At 38.6% G+C, this 20,719-nt stretch overlaps 1 protein-coding gene across 5 annotated transcripts in view; it reads left to right on the top strand.

Moving 5' to 3' along the window:
- Positions 1-20,719, top strand: part of INO80 (INO80 complex ATPase subunit) — an 87,283-nt gene that overhangs the window by 58,669 nt on the left and 7,895 nt on the right. For 3 of the 5 annotated variants that reach the window (XM_081314631.1, XM_081314627.1, XM_081314628.1), the window contains 2 exons: positions 587-802; positions 1,327-1,521. In XM_081314631.1, the coding sequence (XP_081170757.1) occupies positions 587-802; positions 1,327-1,521 (411 nt within the window). Of the gene's footprint in view, positions 1-586; positions 803-1,326; positions 3,294-17,256; positions 17,583-20,719 lie in introns of those variants that run through there. The other 2 variants (XM_081314629.1, XM_081314630.1) reach the window with 2 other exon arrangements.

Raw genomic sequence — 20,719 nt, 5'->3', positions numbered from 1 at the left:
ATCTTTATTGGGCCATGATATGGCTGTAAGTATTTTGGGGATGGGGGGGGGTTTACTTATAACAGCTGAGACTTGGTATAGATAAGAAGTTAGTAAAGAGAGTATTTTTATTGAGCCTGTTCTTTTGAAAAGAATATTAATATTTTGGATTTTTTTTAAGTCTGTACTTATTAAGCAGACTGGCTAAGCTTTTATGCACAGAACTCATTAATTTTGAATACAAATCTTGAATAACAGTAAGGGATGGTGGGATGGCTGCTGAGCTGCTGATATAAAATATTTATGGAATATTATGAGATATTACAGTGATAACTCAGGCAAACAAGACATTTGTTCATTGTCCTTATAAATTTAACAATAATTCGTAATGGAAATAGAGAGTGCAGGCATGAAGGAAGCATTCCTGCCACAAACATTTTCTTATCTAAGAACGTGGTATATCTGCTAATAAGCTGGTTTGGAGAATGACATATCTTTAATAAATTATACACTGTTTATCCATAAAGGAAAATCTAATTATGCTTGTTCTGTTCTGATATAGTGCTAGATGTTTACACATTTTCTTTTCTTTTTTTTTTTCCTTAAGGAATTTCAGTACAAGATTTGCCTGTAACAGGAAGAGGTCATTCGGGTAGAAGTCGAGGTCGGCCCAAAGGTTCAAACAGTGGATCCAAAAGTGCAACAAAAGGTCGGAGCCGGAAATCAACTGCAGGAAGTGCAGCTGCCATGGCGGGGGCTAAAGCAGGAGCAGCTGCGGCCTCAGCGGCAGCATATGCAGCATATGGGTACAACGTTTCTAAAGGTAGGCTCTGCTCTTGTGGAGTTGTCAGAGGAGACCCAGTCATGTCTTCCTGAAGGAATCCCTAATATCATGTAAAATTTATATTTGATTCCAGAGAAATACGCAGTTGGGTACAACTGCCTAGTCTTCCAATCCATATCTTGGTTTTTATTACCAAATTTTTTTAATGGGAAAGCACCCCCATTGTGGAATCACATTGCACTAATGACATTTTCTGTCACAGAGGTAGATGACGGATGAACAGACAACATTTTGTTTTGTGGTATTTTTTTTAAAATTGCGTTAAAATGAACGGGCTCAGAAGCCTCACACTTAACTATTCTGAAATCTGCTTGTTTTTTCCCCCCCTTCAACTGTTAGAAGCTATCTTTCTTTTCACTAAAAGTCATAGTTAATTATAATGCCCGCAGGTTTACTACTGTGCTCACTTAAATAGTTATGTTTCAGGACTAATCTGTTGAGGAAGTATTTATTGTTACTACTACTACTACTACTTTGTGGTGTGTTTTTTTCCCCCCGGCTAGGTATACCTTCAGGTAGTCCTCTCCAGACTCCACTTATCCGACCTGCTGGACTTTCAGATTTTGGATTATCAAGCGCCTCTTCCTCCTTGAGCAAAGGAAACAGTGTTTGTGGATCCTCTAAGAACTTAAGCTTAGCCAGCTCCTTGGCACCAGAAACCCCTATTCGAAAACAATATAAAGGAACCCATATTTCAGGTGGGCGGTAGTAATTTTGAATCCCTGGAACCTATATGTGTTCATATTGGCTTTCAAAGTAGCCCACGCCTACCAGCAAAAGGGTATATAGATGATGCCTTGTTTTCATCCCATGTGGGTGTGAAGATTACTGCACTACTTGTCAAGAGGTGTTTTATGTGCACTTTCATGCATAGTCCAGATTTACTACCCTTTGCAGAATTGTGAGGAAGAGGGTCTGACACACAGGGATGCTTGGGCTTAACTTTTCCATTGAGGATTTTTTTTTCTTTTTGGGTAGCATCTTACAAATCATGCAGGGAAAGAATCCAACTTCCATAGGAGACTGGCTGCAAGATCTCCCCCTTCATTCCTACTCATACCAGCACCTTCTCTGCCCTCATCTTTCAGGTTTCATGGAATTCAGCTTGGTTTTAAAATAAAAGAGATCAGCATATAAACTTTGGAGGTGCTCTGTAGATTCAGAGGAACCTTCCACACTGCGTCTTTTGGAAGAAGCTGTGGAAAAATAATTGGATGGTTCTAATGTGATGAATAGTGAGGTAAAGAATAGACTTCAGGTAACAGGAGAGTTTTGCACTGTGTCCTAAAAAGGCTCTTTTGTCAATATCATGCTTCTGGATTACTAGAATACTGTTTTATTAGTCAGCCCAACAGTAAAACAGGTTAGAGCTCTTTGTAATGGCATTGCCAGCTCTGTAATCGTAGATTGGAAAAAACTTTTTAAGGTCATAATATGCAGGAGTCAGATGCATCAACATCTTTTGAGCTCCCTCGCCCCCAAATTCGTTGATACGGGTTTAAAGGTTTTAAAATGGATTTGTGAATGACTTTAAACAGGAATAAACCTGGGAGAGAGAAAACATCACTATTTTTCCTCTCAGTGTGCCACAGAAGAGCTTTTGGACGATGATTTAGGTACCACTGTTCACTGTAACTACACAAGATGAGCGATGCTGTTTTCTTCCCCTTCTGGTCCTAGTTAAAGGAAAACGTCTTTCATTCCAATTCATCATATGTGTATGCGCATATAGCTGGTCTTATTTGTCAACAGTGTCCACATCCTTCGGTAGGGTTGGGTTGTTCCACTGTGGTGATCTGGCACCGTATGAAAACTCTCTAAAACTAGCAAAGTTGTAAGAGATTAATGGTGCCATTTGTGCAACTCTGCTCTGGTACTCCATTCTGAATGCACATGAACCCTCTACTTTAGCATGATATGTCTATGGTCCTCATTGCACTGAGATGAAGGGAGGGGAGGCAGTTCTCTTGCCTTCATATTGACAGTAAGTGGTTGTTGTTGTTTTTTTCTGGGCATTTCACCTTTCAAGGGAGAACCAGGTTACGAGGTGAAGATCTTAGCTAAGTCAGCAAAGGATTTTTCAGTCTCACGCACCTTGCCTGGCATCCCTCAGTGTAGAGCAAGTGCTTCCTGTTGACTTTGCTTCTGATTTTGCACACCTGAAAATAGCAGAAATGAGTTCAGTTAGATTGATTTAAGAACAAAAATAAAATTGGAGGGATTAATTGGGTGGGGAGGGATATTTAAGTTAAATCATGAAGATTTTGCCCGCCACCCTCAGATTCACATGTGTATATACAGTGTTTAGAGGGAATCAGAAAAATGCCAAGCCTTTTTTTCCCCCCTCTTTGAATGTGCTGTCTATTTTTATAACTGAACTTGTATATATGTATAAAAAGAGACACATCTTTCTTTTACTAACTGGAGAAAAGAATCTTAAATAAAATGGAGCAAGCTAATTTTATGTAAATTCTGCTTCTGTGGTTTATTGTCTCCGACGAGAAAATGATCTGGTAAATATAGCAATATTCTCTGTAAATGTTTTTCGTTACACACACACACACGTGCGGAAGAATATTTTAGTCGAGTATAGGAGACCATAGACTATTTCTTACTGTTGGTGAAATGGAATGACCTGTGACTCCAGGCCCATTGGTGACTTTCTTCTCTGTTCATCTTAGGTAGATGATATTCAGTATGGGGGTTCCCCAGTTTTAAAGCTTTAGGAGGTTTAGAGCAGTTAGAGGAGTACTAGAAATACTAGCATTCATTGTTAAATCTTTTAATGTGATTGTGTACGTTCTTTTTGCATAAGTGCTCTTGTAAAATCCAATTTAAAGCATCTCTGAAAAAATAGCTCTCAGCTCTCTACTTAAACATATCCAGCAAAGAGGAGTCCCCCCCTTTTAAATTGCTTTTGAACTTAATAATTTCTAATTAATATTCAACAATGACAACCCTTCAGATATCGCCTTGAAGAGCGCTATCTTTTTCCCAAAGCTAACCATTTGTCTTATTATTGCATTGCTTTAAAACACAGAATAAATTTTAAAAGAATATCAGAAACTCCCAAAGAAAATACAATCAGTGAATTAATAATACATATTAGAAAAACAGAGAATGGCTTTACAAAATAATTTTGGTCAATCTCTTCATTATATCAACATATGTATGACCCACGTGGCCTTTGCCCCAATCTTGACAGAGTTCCACTGAGGAGTGAAGAAATAATTTTTATTTGTAATGATCGTGGCTGAAGAATTAGACTGCTGCTTTTAAGTCCAGTGAATAAAGAAATCCATATTTAACAAAAATGTGCTCCAGATGTTTCCACTATACCCTGCCTTTTCTACATCCAGTGCCAGTTGGAGATTATTATTTTTTGGAAACATATGACCATAATATCATTTAGTGGTTTAATATTACCCAATGTTTGACGCATTTTATAAAGCCAGATTGCACAAAACAAACGTTGACGATGATGATGTCTGTAATCTACAAACCCAAGGCAGTTCTCATAATTTTTGAACCACTATTTAACAAAACAGGCAATAGCTTGTACATTCAGCAGCATCTTTATCAGATTTCAACATTGCTGTTATACATAAGCTCATTTTTAAAAAGTTGGATACACTATTAAGAAAGTATCATTAGAAACATCAAATAAAGGGCCCAAAAAGTGAAACTTATATCACTGAATAGGATGCCAATCAGCACCATGATTTTTCCCCCTCATAGTTTTAAGGCCCCAACCCTCCTATCGTTTTGTAAGGGCCTAAAGACGTGGCTGTGCCAATCCCTCATGTGTTTTTGTTTTTAATGTTTGTTTTTAACTTTTTATGTTTTAGATTTTATGTAACTAAGCCTCCCAGAGTTACTCTATGGTAAGATGGGTGGCCAATAAATTTTATAAATAAGTAAAATAACTAATAATAGAAGTTTCTTTAAATAATGGTGGAGCAAAATAGTTCACATATAATATTTAGATCATGCTAAATTTCTCTCTCAATGGCCTTGCATCATTGTATATTAAAAAATAAAAATATTGATTTATTAGATGACATTTTTATATAAATTTTATTAAAAGTAAAAAAGGATAGCAAAAACCGGCATAAAGGAAAATGCAACAAGAAAAGAAAAAAAAATACAAGTTTCCAGTTTCTTTTGGAAATTGGAAATAAAAGTCTGATTACCAGAATATCTCTTTATAGTTACAAAAAAATAGCTTCTTTTGTCTATTATCTAATGTTTTAAAGCAGGGGTCTTCAAACTTGGCCCTTTTATGACTTGTGGACTTCAACTCCCAGAATTCCTCAGCCAGGCATGCTGGCTGAGGAATTCTGGGAGTTGAAGTCCACAAGTCATAAAAGGCCCAAGTTTGAAGACCCCTGTTTTAAAGTCATCAAAGCCACAAATCAAAAGTTCATATTTTTCTATTTTGTACTAAAATCTGCACAGGTAGTCCTCGACTTAACAACCACAATTGGAACTCGAATGCCTGTCGCTAAGCAGTGAGGTTGTAAACGTGACTTCACATGGCCACATTGTTTAGCAACAACACTCCCCATCTTTGTTAACTAAATCCCACCAATCATTAGCCAGGGATCCACCTGAATTCATACCATTCTGGGTTTGGTCCCATCCCCAAATCTCAGTAAGATCAGGGAGTGCTCTTCTTCAACTCTATCTATTCTCCCTAGCTTTACACACACACACACACACACACACACACATCACTGCCATTTGAACTACCCTGCAACTTGTGGGGCAGTAAGCAGCCCAGAACTGCACAATGTTGGGGCTGCTTCCGATACTGCAGCTAAATGGCTGCAAGAAGCCCCTGAGCAAAACGTCAGTACCCCCCCCCCCAAGCCCCAGCAGCATTTTATTAAGCAGAACAAATCAGATGTTTATACTTCTCCAAAGACAGAATTTGGGGGAGAAGGGTTACCATTTTTTCTGACCCATGATAATGAGCAAATTACCAACTAATGTACTGCTTTGCGCATGTCTTCAGAGAGTAAATAAGCAGAACATTGATCAGTTACTACAAAGATTTCTTCTAATTAAGTGTTTTGCAGGCATCCCAGACCACAACATCCTAAAATTAATAGCAAAGGCTTTCCTATTATTTGAGGATTCTGGACTCACCATTTAGCTTATTGACATCTTTTTCAGAGAGCTGAACAATGTTTTATTTCCCTCTTAATTTCGCTTTCAATCCGAGTCTTGGATTTTGTTTTGCCTTTTGCACCCAGGATGAACCTGGAAAAGACAGCCTAAAAGTACTAGTACTATAATGAAAAATATAGCTGAGATAAATTTGTTATCACCTTAGGTTCCTCAGTTCATTTTAATATATATTATGATCTATTGTAATATACCTAGAGCAGGGGTAGGCAACCTTGGCTCTTTTATGACTCATGGGCTTCAACTCCCAGAATTCCTGAGCCAGCTGGCTCAGGAATTCTGGGAGTTGAAGTCCATGAGTCATAAAAGAGCCAAGGTTGCCTACCCCTGACCTAGAGAAAGGAATACCAGTACAAAATTATTGGACAATGGAAGCCTTAACCCATTGCCGCATCCCTTCAAACTAAAGGAATCTTCACATCAAGGTATTAGACTTTTACTCTTCCTTCAGCGTACAGTCACCCATGCACTTGTGACCTCTCGTCTTGACTACTGCAACGCTCTTTACATGGGGCTGCCCTTGAGAACCACTTGGAAGCTTCAGCTGGTGCAGAGTGCAGCTGCATGAGTGCTTTTGGGGGTCTCCCAATACTCCCATATTACACCTCTGCTCTGTGAGCTGCACTGGCTTCCAGTTGCCTCCCGGGTGAAATTCAAGGTGCTAGTGATGACATACAAAGCCCTACATGGCGTGGGTCCGGATTACCTACGGGAGCACCTACTGCCAGCGTCAACATCCCTCCGTCCTGTGCGCTCCCACAGAGAGGGCCTCCTCAGGGTGCCACCGGTCAGAGAATGTTGGCTGGTGACCCCCAGGGGGAGAGCATTCTCGGTGGGTGCGCCAATCCTTTGGAACCGCTTACCAGCTGAAATCCGGATGGCCCCCGACCTTCGCTCCTTCCAGCGTGATCTAAAAACTTATCTATTCCAACAAGCCGGCCTGGCCTGATGGATTTGGGTTTTAAAATTTTCTCACTTTGTTGCTTTATTGTATTCTTAGTTTATTGCTCTGTACACCGCCCTGAGTCCTCCGGGAGAAGGGCGGTATATAAAACAAATAAATAAAAAAATAAAATAAATAAATTTCAAACTTTTAGGTTATTGTCTTTCCTTGTAAACTGTTCAGTTGTTTAAAGTTTACTATTTCTGCACCAGGCAATCAAGATTTAAACATGAGTTTTGTTTGTAAATCCCTGAATCTTAACTTGGCAACTGTTTTGGTATATAGTACCCTTCAGGTCTCTGTTACCTACTAATATAACCTACTTTCAGTGAACTTTCCCCTCTGACTGTCTGCCTAATGATTTCATTAAATATTTCTGCTTGTGTTCTATTTCTAGGAATAGGCAACTGCCATAGCAGACTGGGTAGCTAATTTTTTGGATGTCTGAAATCCGCAGAGGGTCTGGCTAGTGATATAATGACAGCAGGACAAGCGCAAATAATTTGGGTGTCATGGGGGATCACAAGTGGAATTTAAGTCAACAATGTATTTGAAGGTTTGTCAAACTGAAGATGGGGCAGAATTGTATAGACTTGTTACAGGCGATAGAACAAGAAACAAGCAGTTGAGCTTAGTCAACTTTGATTTGATAAGCAGAAACAATTCCTAATAGTAAAATTCTTGAGGTTTCAGTGCTCAGTGTTTCAGTGTTTGGTGTCCAATAGCATGTCAGGTTTCACTTCTAGCAAAATTTAGATGCTTGTTTTCCGTTTCCTCCAAATGTAGAAACATTTGTTGCCTTTCGTGGCTCCTGTGTGTATAATCCAAAATTTGTACTTGTGGGAATTTAGCTTCTTAAATTTATATTCCTATCATTGTAAGATTATGTGATATATGAGCATGTAGAATTTACCATTATTTTAATCTTGAATAATCCAAGTTAGCTAATGGAAATTGGTATAGCTAGGAAAAGATTCTTAATAATTATTTGAAATAGCTACAAATCTTAGTTCTTTTGTAGACTTTTTAAGTAGATGCCTCATTACTTTTTTGGTTTGAACGTAACTGGTAGTACCTGCAGCAAACAAAATATCAGGAATTAAGCACCCACCTTTAATTTACTGGGTTTTTAAATTATTTTCTGAGTTTGCGGTTGCCTTCCCCAAATTATTGTCTTTCAGATGTATTTGATTACAACTTAAATAATCTGATTGTTTATGTGCAGTAAGAATAAAACTTTCAGGGAAACTAACAATAATTATAGGGCAAAATCCCAAGCAAAATTATCAAACTTGCAATCCAACATCTCTATTTTAATCTCAGCCAGTGTGCTAAAAAATGGATAAATAGAGCATATACCTTGGTTAGTATCACAAAAGATGCTGTGTAGCCTCAGGCAGAGTTCTCTGGATACAATATACTGCTGAAAACTGGCTTACAGCTATAATGAACTTAATTCCCCAAGCAGATCTAAGTTTGGTATGTTGAGCGTCACATCCATGTGCCTGCCCAAAGAAAATGCAGGTGTGGGCTTGAGAAGAATATATGATGACCATTATAGCAATTGGATGCTGTAGACACTCCAGTCATTTTGCGATCCTATACCTGGTTATCTTTTGCACAATTACATCTGCAGTGTCAGTTGCGATCATACTGGTGAGAGTATATTTGATTATATTCCATCTTGAATATCACACTCTACTTGTTTTGTGGGATAATACTGAAAGCTGCAGTTGATGCAAATTACAAAAGATTGCCTGCTAACTATGCAAGATTTAAGGGGTAATATTACAGTATTTATTGTATTAATTTATTGTAATGTACAACATTAATACCTGTCTTGAAAAAACTTCACTAATTTTCAAGCACAGTGTTATAGAGCCCTAATTTGCCTGGGACTTAACTATTTTAAGGTACTTCCATTGGGAACATTATTAAGTCCCTTTGAAGATTGCCTATCTGCACAGGTCTACTTTTCTGACACTTCAGCGTTATTCCTAAATTATTCAGTTCTTTGGAACTATATTTTGTCCTAACTTTAGCATTTAGAAGATTTATAAAGATGCATCTTTTTTACCAGGCTTTTAATTATTAAATTGTTTTACTGCCCATTAATATTGGTTTTTTTAAAAAAAAATATGCTGGGGGTTATTAGCTGCCTAATATTTTAATCATTAAGGTTAAAACTGAATTAAAGATTTAATTGTTAGCCAGGATAAATAGGCAAAAGTAAATTACAATACTCTTGAGAATTAAGTTCTAAACTAATGGGAATTATTTTTAAACTTATATATCTAGGATTGCACTGTTAAAACATTCAAAGGAAACATTAATATGTTGGTCTTCTTTTAGAAAAGTTGAGTGATGTATGGCTCACAGCCTAGTCATAAGCATGCTTATTTGAAACTTGCTGTTTCCAAATAACCACATAAAATTTAGGCTGTACTCCTACACTTAATAGGAAGTAAGCTCTATTTAAAAACAAATGCTTCTGATTATGTACAGGATACTACTCTCATTCCAGAAACAACAAATTTTGACTATTGCAAAACAGTAAAAGCCACTAGGTCTGATGTCCTGTGTGTGTGTGTGTGTGTGTGTGTGTGTATACATACATACATACATACATACATACATACATACATACATACATACATACATACATACATATATATATATATATATATATATATATATATATATAAAATCTTAGTTTGATATAATAAATAGAAAAAAATAAAATACCATTATAGTTGCCTTGTTCTATAAAGTTTTTGTTGAAGATGGAAGCAGTGATAGGATTTGTGTTCCTTACTGATTAGTTTCAGATATTTACTGCTGGCTAAAACATGAGTGAAATGCCATCTTTGTATTTCCTTACTTATTTAGTATAAATCAGATGCTGATATCACATGCACCTCTTTTTATGGATATTATCACACTTCTGCCTAAGAGATCTTCTCCTGATGTCCAATTACCATGTAAATTGGCAGTTGTCACTTTGGTGACTCTTGGAATTCCTTTGAATTATTACTTTAAAAGGAACCATTGAGTGTCAATGCTGTGAGTGTTAAGACCTCTGTGTTTGTAATTGCTTTAAAATGATACAAAACCTCTCATGTGACTGCAATTATTCCCTCATACCTCGATGACTAGCGTGGATTAATACATTAAATGGAATGCCTGGAGATGCACACCTTCCATTTCTCACGCAGGTACTTGTGACATCCAGGCAAGGCTTCTAACATAAACAGCTCAGTGAATTGTCACAGAAAACTGAAAATATTCTAAGGGCAAGGCAACCATTTTGCTGTCCAGGGATCACGTGTAACATTTTTCAAGATGCAAAAATCAAAGCAGGCAAGGTTGTTAATAATAATAATAATAATAATAATAATAATAATAATAATAACAACAACAACAACAACAACAACAACAACAACAACAAGTTGGAAGGGACCTAACAACAACAACAACAACAACAACAACAAAGTTGGAAGGGACCTTGGAAGTCATCTAGTCCAGGGGTAGGCAACCTTGGCTCTTTTATGACTTATGGACTTCAACTCCCAGAATTCCTAAGCCAGCATGGCGGCTGGCTCAGGAATTCTGGGAGTTGAAGTCCATGAGTCATTAAAGAGCCAAGGTTGCCTACTCCTGATCTAGTCCAAACCCCTGCTCATGCAGGAAACCCTATACTATTTCAGACAAATAGCTGCCCAGTCTCTTCTTAAAAACTTCCATTCACAGCTTCTGGAGCAGGTTGTTCCATTGGTTAATTATTCTAACTGCCAGAAGGTTTCTCCTTAGTTCTAGGTTGCTTCTCGATTAGTTTCCATCCGCTGCTTCTTGTCCTGCCTTCAGGCGCTTGACTCCCTCTTCTTTGTGGCAATCCCTGAGATATTAGAACACTGCTATCATGTCCACCCTTGTCCTTCTCTTCATTAAACTAGGTAAAGGTAAAGGTTCCCCCGCACTTGCGTGCTAGTCGTTTCCGACTCTAGGGGCCGGTGCTCATCTCCGTTTCAAAGCCGAAGAGCCAGCGTTTGTCCGAGGACGTCTCCGTGGTCATGTGGCCGGCATGACTAGACGCCAAAGGCGCACGGAACGCTGTTACCTTCCCACCGTAGTGGTCATTAAACTAGACATACCCAATTTCAGCAGCCGTTCCTTATATGTTTTAGCTTCCAGTCCTCTAATCATCTTTGTTGCTCTTCTCTGTACTCTTTCCAGAGTCTCAACATCGTTTTTACATCGTGGTGACCAAAACTGGATGCAGTATTCCAAGTGTGGCCTTACCAAGGCATTGTAAAGTGGTATTAACACTTCATGTGATCTTGATTCTTTCCCTCTGTTAATGCAGCCTAGCACTGTGTTGGCTTTTTTTTTGGCAACTGCAGCACACTGATGATGATTGTTTGGGGGTTGGTGACTATGGATATTTGTTCTTTCATTATTTAGCCAATGTTAAAATGTGAAGTTCACCATCTATACCAGGGGTGTCAAACTCGCAACGTTACGTGACGTGTTGCGACATATCGCGACTTTTTTTCCATTGCCGGCAATGGGGTGGGCACGGTTTTGGCATGACGCATCTGGCCCACAGGCCGGCAGTTTGACACCACTGATCTACACTGATTCTCTGCTGGTTTTTTAGCAATCATATCATCAAAATTTGATAATACACACAGAAACTGCCGAAAAAGCATTTGGGCCTGACCATTGCCCACCCTGAGGAAGTCCCAGTTCCTCTTAATCAACTGGCCCACCTCACTCCACCCTTAGCAGTCTTCCCCCATATTCTTGCCTTTGAGATGGTGGAGATTACATCTCTACACAAAAGGGCTAGATTGATAATTCTGGAAAATATAATTTTGATAGACCTAGAGGGTGCAATTTAGGAAAGCTAAATTGCAGATAAGGATTGTTAGGGCTCTTATACATTGCTTAGACTGTAAGGATCATAATGATAATTTATGATTTGGGCTGTTTTCATGGATTCTTGGAGAACCTTTCAAAACAGGTTAGAATAGCTTTTTTCCTCGGAATCTTTGTTTTTTTAATGGTGGTATCAGATTTCACATCAAGGCACTGCACATACTTAAAATCTTATTTAGAAATTGGATTACTCAGGAAAAGAGTTTTAAACCAAACAAGACCATAATCCTTTCTAGCCTGGAAACTACTGATTGCCTCCTTGGCAGATTCAGCCTTTGCAAATTGCCATTGACAAACTTGTGCTTTTGCTCATCCCAAGTGCACAAAGCATAAACATTGTGTAGGGGTTTTCAAGCTATTGTTTTATTTCATTCCTTTCGCTTGGATTGCTGCTCTCTAATTTTAGAAATAGTGTTATAGCAATACTTGTTTTTCCTGACTCAGTATATTCTGTGAACTTGTAATACCTTTTCTAGTTTGCACTAGTAGCAGCAACAGCTTTGTCCTTAAACTGTTTGCCAGCAGTAGGTCAGACTCCCAGCAACCCATGCAATGTGTAATTATATATATTCAGTCTATAAATAATGTATTGACTTCTCGAGCCAGCTTTAAGTCTAGGTTGCTTTTGGTGTTGACAAGTTTTAGGTACAGTATTCAGTGTAACTATAGTTAGTCAATCAGTATCTAGTCTAAATGTTTCATTTATTTTATCCTCTTAGTTATGTTGTTACTGTTGTTTTCTGCTTCCTTTTGAAACCTTGTTTGCATTGCATCTTACTGAGATTGCAAAGCTGAATCATTTTTATCTGAGAATGGCTCTGGGTTTTGTGTTGGCAGGACAAACTTCAAACCATGGGCAATTCTGCCAAGCATATATCAGTGATCAGAAATACCAATGAATGCAGGAAATGGTGTCCCTTGGGGGAATAAGCATTAACCTAACCCAGGGGTAGGCAACCTTGGCTCTTTCATGACTTGTGGATTTCAGTACCCAGAATTCCTGAAGCAGCCATGCTGTCTCAGGAATTCTGAGAGTTGAAGTCCACGAGTCATAAAAGAGCCAAGGTTGCCTACCCCTGACCTAACAAGTATGTGAAGGCCAAACTAAGGACACGGCAATAAGTCCTTGTGATTAATCCACATATAAAACAAGAACTGGGATGGAGAGCAATTTTATGAAATCCTATCGACTGCATGTGACTTTCTTTGTTCTCCATTGTGCTTTTCTCCTTGATTGAATTTCAGTCTTGGAAGTCACTTAAATCAGACAAAATTTCTTGTGCAGAAAAGTATAGGGAAGAAAAGCAAATGGGGATGAGGGTTGGAAATGTCAGCTCAAATTGCAGACTCCTTCATTATGAAACTCAAAAGAACCATCCTAACCATGCTGGTGATAGTAGCAGATATGGGTTTAAACAAAACCTGGGGATCTCTAAATAACCCCCATGGGATGATACTGTAGTAAGATCAAAGTTTTCTCTCATGCAGACAGTAGGATTCCAGACTGGAGCCACATGCAGGCATCAGAATTAAGTAGCTTATATTTGGACTCAGTGTGTGTGTGTGTGTGTGTGTGTGTGCGCGCATACACATCTAAAAAACTTACAAATATATATGCTATGGAAGAATACAAGGTAAAGTAGGTATCTGATGTATTTCCCTGGAGAGGGCATTCCAGACCAGATTGGGGGCATCATTGAAAAGGACCATTTCCTTGCTGCTGTGGAAGGTTGCTATTTTTCATCCCTAGAGTCAAGCCTGGGGAAAATATAATACCCTTCTAGGCCTAGGCTCCATTGACATCTGAAAGTTTGGATCCTCCTCATCCTCCTTACTTACTCCATGAGCTCTTCTACCAAGTTGTAGTAAGGTCCTGCATAATTATCCACATTGCTTGATTTTTAAAATGAGAGATTCCTCAAAGCAAAATGGTAAATGCCGTCCCTGTCAGGTCTACATTTTCTGCCTTGTTCTATTAAGTTATCTTCATCACATGACACCAGGTCATCACAAGACATCAGGCCTCCCCTACTTTGAAGTATTATGTTATTCTCAACTCTTAATACCTCAGAGCAGAGTAGAAGAAGCCTTTCATTTGTTTCCTCTGAGGAAACAGTGGAGGAACATCTCTTCCTCTGTCCCATTTCAATTATTCTCCCCTTCTATGAAGTAAGAAAGGTGTTTCCCTGCAACGTAAGCCAATCAGCCAGTCTACATGACCTATTTGGTGGTACAATCTTTGCAGCTCCTGCCTTCTCCTTTTGGGCTATTCCGGCCCTATTTGTTTTCCATGGGTTTATTTCACATTCCTGTCTAGTAAAACCACCAATTATAATAAACTAACTCAGACATGTCAAACACAAGGCCCGGGGGCCGGATCCGGCCCGCAAAGTGGTTTCATGTGGCCCGCGAAGCCATCCTGGAAACAGTGAGGGAAAGGCCCCCACTGCCTTGGCCCTGGCCCAGAGACCCTCCTCTTGCCAGAGACCCCCAGATCTGTCCCACTCCTGCCCAGGCCCCCATAGGCACCCTTGATGCGAACGATGTAGAGCTGGCCACGCCCACCCAGTAGGCCATACATAATCTAGCCACGCCTACCCAGTAGGCCACGCCCATCCTGGCCATACCCACCCGGCCCCATGAGGGCAACCGCAATGCTGATGCGGCCCTCAATGAAATTGAGTTTGACACCCCTGAACTAACTGATAGAAGAGGTGCCCAGTAAATTGAATTGAATAAGTCATTGTAGCAATTTAGTATCATTTGCATTATGACATCATCATTTAGGTGATCCAGTTGATACACAGTAATTTGCATTATTTGCTTAACGTTATGATTTAAATGGGATAAATTACGGGGGAATTTGGACTGTCCCATGAAAGACTGTTGCACTAAGGTCTGATAAATCTGGCTTTCACTGCTTTTTAATTTAGGCCTTGCAACAGAGAATGTGAGGCAGAATTCACAGGCTGGCCTATGGAAGACATTACCGAGACATAATCCATCCCTGATTTGTGGATGTATCCTGTATTGGCTAATGACTGAAAAAGAACCACAAAGCCAGAGGAATAAAACAATCACTTTGTAACACAGGAAAATACCACTTGGCAGCCACCAGGAATCGCATCACAGAAATAGGGATTAACAATAGGGGTAACCATTGTAACTGAGCACATCCACCATGTCTCTGGTTGTCCTCTTCTTTTCCTCCCTCCCTTTCCCCACAGTAGAGGATTCTTGCACAATGTGTCGAAAGACATGCCAATAGAGAAATGAAAAATATATATGCTATAAATGTACGGGTTTAAAAATATAACTCTTATTCATGATCAGAAAATTAAAAGTTCATTGGGAGAAAATGTATGATTTATACTATATTGGATATCGTTCGATCCAGACCGTCAAGCTTCTACAGCTCTTCCAGATTTCAGAAATGAAACTTCAATTAAGCCAGCCCTTTGTGTCCTCCCAGATTCCGCTTTCCTGTTCTCAATTTTTTTAAATGCAACAATACGAGATTTCACAGAAGATGTTGTTTTCCAGCCTGATAAAAGGCCAGTCTCGTTACTATAAGGAAGAGGCCCTCTGTAAAATGAGAAGGTGCTGAAAAGGCACACAGAAGGTTGATTAGTCTTAGGACATAAATAAAGTGGTTGGTAAGTCGGTGGCAAAACCACATCTATTCTGACTAACTGTGTGTTATTATCTATTAGACAAGTAGAGGTCTTGCATCAATCATCCAAGTGCTAATACATGAAGTCTATGTTTCGGTGACCTAGAAAAATATCTATCCTTGATCCTCGGTAAAAGCATTCCCTGCCTGACCGAAACTGCCTTTGATATGATCTCAACTTTAATTACATCATATTTGAAAAGGCTGTTGGGGAGAATTTAGGAATGTAAATGCAAACACTAAAACAATCAACAAGAAATTATTTTCTGGGAGTGCAGTGAAATAATACAAAAAGCCTCTAGGAATAATAAATCTTCAAACTGGGATCAAAGTGAAATTGGGAAAACAATCCTAGAAGTACGTGTTATTAATTTCTGAGTTACTTAAACCACCATTCTATAGAATCAACTTTATTCAGATTAGAAAAATTGAACGGAAGTTAATTTTTAATTATTATAAAATACTGTGTAGAATCAATTTAGCCATAGTAATCTAATGGCTAAAGTGCTAATTTAGGAAAAGACAGCCCCAAGTTCATCTCCACCTTCAACCACAAAAACTAATTGGGTGACTTAAAACCACTCATTATTACTCCGCACATCCTATATCACAAGGTTTTTGTGGGGATCATTTGGAAAAGGAAACATTATCTATGTCTCCTTAGTATAAAAACATGGAACATAAGTATGGAATGAATTTTGAAGCTGAACATTGTTATGGAACAATGTTTAAATAAGTTATCACAGATCTCACACCCTTATTAATACTTCCTTATTTAATTATGCCTGAATCGTAAGCCTCCCTGGGAGGATAATCAATCATAAACAGCTGCTTTTTTACGTAAACAAGACATAAAATACCCCAAATAAATGAGACTAAGTATACCCTGTTAATGAAACTTAACTGTTCAGTAAGCTAGAGACAATAAAAAATCAAGTGCAACATCTCTATGTGATCCAGCCCTTCGTATATTTATTAGGAATTTATCTAGTGATGCTCAACCAGAGCAGCAAGGTGAAAATTATTGGCTTCTCAGATGAACTAATGGAACATTGCAATTGTGGTTTGTTGATAATGGTACTCCGAGGGGAGTATGATAATGTATTTCATACTCCAGTATTTCTGTATTTAAAAAATTACTCAAAAATCAAAGTTCTCATTCTTCATTTCCAACATTTTAACTTACCATCTAATGGCACAGGTTATCCTAAAAACTACCTTTACAGAATATTTCACTACATTTGCATTCTTATTAAAAAAAACAAGACCCTAACCCTATCCTTGTAAATTGTCCGCTTTTTTTTCTTTCAACCATCAACAGACTCAACAGCTTAGATTTGCATTATTTATTTCCTGCTTCTAGCTGCCAGCTTCCAGGCAACGACTTTATATTTATCATCACTGGGATCTATATAAACCACATGACTTGTCATATGCTTCTATGGTGAAATTTGAAAAGGTGTCGTTATTGATTCTGTATGATTTCTGTGTTCTTGAAAATAAATATTGATTGGGAAAATATTGTCAATTGGAAAAAAATATTTCTGGTGCTGGAAAAAGTCATTTTATATACATGTAAGACTACGTCCATTTTTTTTTTTGCAGTTTTCCACTAATGTTTGTTGCAGCTACCAAGAAAGTTAAACAGTTAATGTCTTCTCCCATTTGTTCTCCTTTCCCATTCACCAGGTCCTTCTCTGCCTGTTCAAATACCTGGTCACCGTACTTTTTTTATTTATTTCATTCAATCATGTCTGATTCTCAAAGACTGCCTGGACAAGTCCTTTCAGTTTTCTTGACAAGGTTTTCAGAAGTGGTTTGCCATTGTCTGCTTCCTCGGGCTGAGAGAAAGTGATTGACCTAGCTGGCTTTGCGCCTAAGGCAGGACTACAACTCTTGGTTCCCTGGTTTTTGAAAAGAAGTAGAGAAACACTCTTATACAGAATTATAACATCCATTAAAAGATAACTCTGTTCTCTTCCTCTGTCGTGGTTTATTCAACTTTTCATTTTCCTGACAAAGTGCACTCCTCGGCTTCTATTCCATATCATTAAGCACTTCTGGGGGAAAAACAAGGAGAGGCAAATTACAGTGATGTCAAGAATTCAGGAAAACTGTACTAGGCATTACTGCAGGATTGGGAGGCTTTGGGCCTTCCATTTCTCGCTAACTCACAATTCCAAGTATCTTATTCTACTGACTACTCCAGTTGGAGTAGCTAGAAGATGAGCTTACTCAAGTTCTTCTGCCTTTCTTACAGAGAGGGAAGGGAGGGTTCAAGGAAAAGGGCTGATTTCTGCAGCAATTTTGTGTTCTTTAAGGTATAGCTTTAGTCTTGAATGTGTTGTTTTTAATGCTCAGAAATTAATTCTGGAAGATTAAAACTTACCTTAAGAGGACAAGAACATATTTAGTTTGTTCTAATGTGATTTAATTAAATGTGGGCCGTAATTAACAGCATACTTCCTAAAAAGTAAACTTGATTTAATTAGGACATTGAATAGACATGCTGTAAGATTGCACTGTTACTTTTAGCGGCTCGGTAAAATCTCTTAACACCATACTGGCTCTCCCTGATGCTCAGTTCAAAATATTGATGTTAAAAAGATCTGCTTCTCCCAACAGTACTAATATATTTCTATTGAGGGGGTCCCACCCCATCTTCAGTAACAGCTGTCTTGATCAATAGCACTTGTGAAATCTGTTCATTGTTTATTTCCTGTGTTGCTTTGCAAGCATAATATTGATCAACAAATAGATGAATTCACTGCATTTATGGAAAGTACTGAATCCCTTTAAACAAGAACAGATAGCTAATACCAAGGGGAGAAATGTCTTGTTCTTGGTGTCCCCAGGAGAGGGTGAAAGTCTCAGATGCTCAGTAAACATCTCCCTGTCACCGAGTTTGTCTGCCCTTTATTTTAGTTCTCCAGAGTTCAAGGTACTGGCAGTACATTTTTGGAACTGCAAAGCATAAACATACAGCCCAGCCATTCACTTGGCAGAATGGATGAGCAACTGGAGAGATGACAAGGGAGTGTAAGAAATTTCCCCCCTCCCAACCTCAATTCCAAACTTGGGGAACTTTGTGTGTGTGTGTGTGCACAGGAAAATGCCCCTGTCTTGCTGCAGCAAATGCAAATATTTGGCCATGCTTTCTCTTGCAACATAATGCACTGGTGCAGGCCTCCGGATTCTTTACAGTAAAAGAATTCATGGTAGCAATTGAAGGAAGATATCTATTCTGGGTTTAGAGGCTACAGCATTTAATTCATCTTCTGTTTTGATATTACATTCTTTTTTAGGGTATTATACAGAAGCGAAATATAAAAAGAGACCATCTATTTTATGCATTTGTCACTCATCTAAAATTGTATCTGCTGCTTTCCTCGGACAGAGAGAAAGAGAGATCCTCCTTAAGGCCAAGGTTATCTTTTAGTATAATTTATATAATTATACTAAGTATAATTGCTGTTTAACACAAACATTCATTTATTTTAATATGTATCAACCGTTTTGAAGAAGAATGCATGGTGATGACACTTCTACACCAACTCTGTGCAATCTGACTGTTAGTTGTCAGGGAAATCAAGGTGACAGTGGAAGTGAGTCATACTGCATGAAAGTTTGGTTTTTCAGTGTCAGATCATTGCTGGTAAAAAAAAATCTGTTGTGCAGGGTTTATTCCTGGATGAAAGTGCTGACTTGGTATGCATTACAGAGATCTGACTGAGAGGGGAATATGTAGATATGTTTTGTTCACAGCAAGCGAGGACTGGCGGGTGGGAAAAATGGCATGGCTGTAGTCTTTAGGAATGCCATTTCCCTAATCAAACGTTTGAAATAATAATGTACTGATTTTAAATATTACTGTGGCTGGGACAATATAAAGATTCGCTTAGTGTACAATTCACTCATTACACAATTGTCTGTCTTCCTCAGCTAGTCAGAATGGTGATAGGTAGATTACTCAGTCTTGTCCTTCTGGACTTAAAAGCCCATTCTGAGCTTGGCCAATCAAGTGTGGCTTAAGATTTCACATTTCTCATGAGAATCATGGACTTGCACTGACTGGTATTTTGTCCCACACACAGCAAGGTGCATACACTGAATTAGGTATTCTGTTTGGCTAGAGCAGGGGTAGGCAACCTTGGCTCTTTTATGACTCGTGGACTTCAACTCCCAGAATTCCTGAGCCAGCATGGCTCAGGAATTCTGGGAGTTGAATTCCACGAGTCATAAAAGAGCCAAGGTTGCCTACCCCTGGGCTAGAGCTAGTGTTCTGAAAGAGGGGAGCTCTCTATGGTATCATAAACATTACTCTCTAGGTAGTCATGGACTGGCATCTGATATAAACCTCTGGAGGACTAGATGGCAAGTTAATTGGTCGAACCCATGTGCTTGATGGGTTTGAAGGGTTTTCTACTGCATTTGAAGAATTTCCTGGTTCATTTATTCATGATGCTATGGAAGCCCTTGCCTTAGTGAATGATCTATGCTGGAAACCAGATAGAGAAAATGTAACCCTGTTAGTTACATTTAATTAGTTAACCTCATGGGGGCTTTCAGTCCTATGAACCATGGTGGCCTTTTATCAGCCATAGTATTCTTCTGGTGATCTAGCAGGGATGACCTTAAGTTCACTATTTTACATCCCTTTCAGTTGGGATGTATCTAGAAGGTGATGCTGGAGAACTACTGTTTAACATCTAGATTGTTCACCTATGGTGTCCCACAAGAATCTACCTTATCCTCAATAGTGTTTACCTGAACCTGCTGGGGGAGGTCATTCAGAGATCTGAGATGGAATTCCTTCATGATGTTCCATACCCTCTAACCCCAAGGAAGCAATTAGTACTTATAAACATTGCTAAGTAGTGAGCTGGATTATGAAAAACAAGCTGAAATTAAACCCAAAACAGTCAAGTTATGTTGTTGTTGTTTTTCAATCATTAAGTTGCTTCCAAATCTTAGTGATCCATTGGGATACTATTTCATTAGCTTATCTGTCATAACCTCTTCCTTGAGTTATTAAAAGCTCATACTTGTGCCATTTATCTAATACCTTAGGCATGTTGTCTTCTGTCAATCTTTTTCAAAATTGTCCTTGTTTTTCCAGGCATCACAGTCTACTCTAATGACTCTGCATTAT

Source organism: Vipera berus, assembly GCF_964194415.1.
Source record: "Vipera berus genome assembly, chromosome: 1".
Lineage (NCBI taxonomy): Eukaryota > Metazoa > Chordata > Lepidosauria > Squamata > Viperidae > Vipera > Vipera berus.
This window is presented reverse-complemented; position numbering and strand designations above follow the sequence as displayed.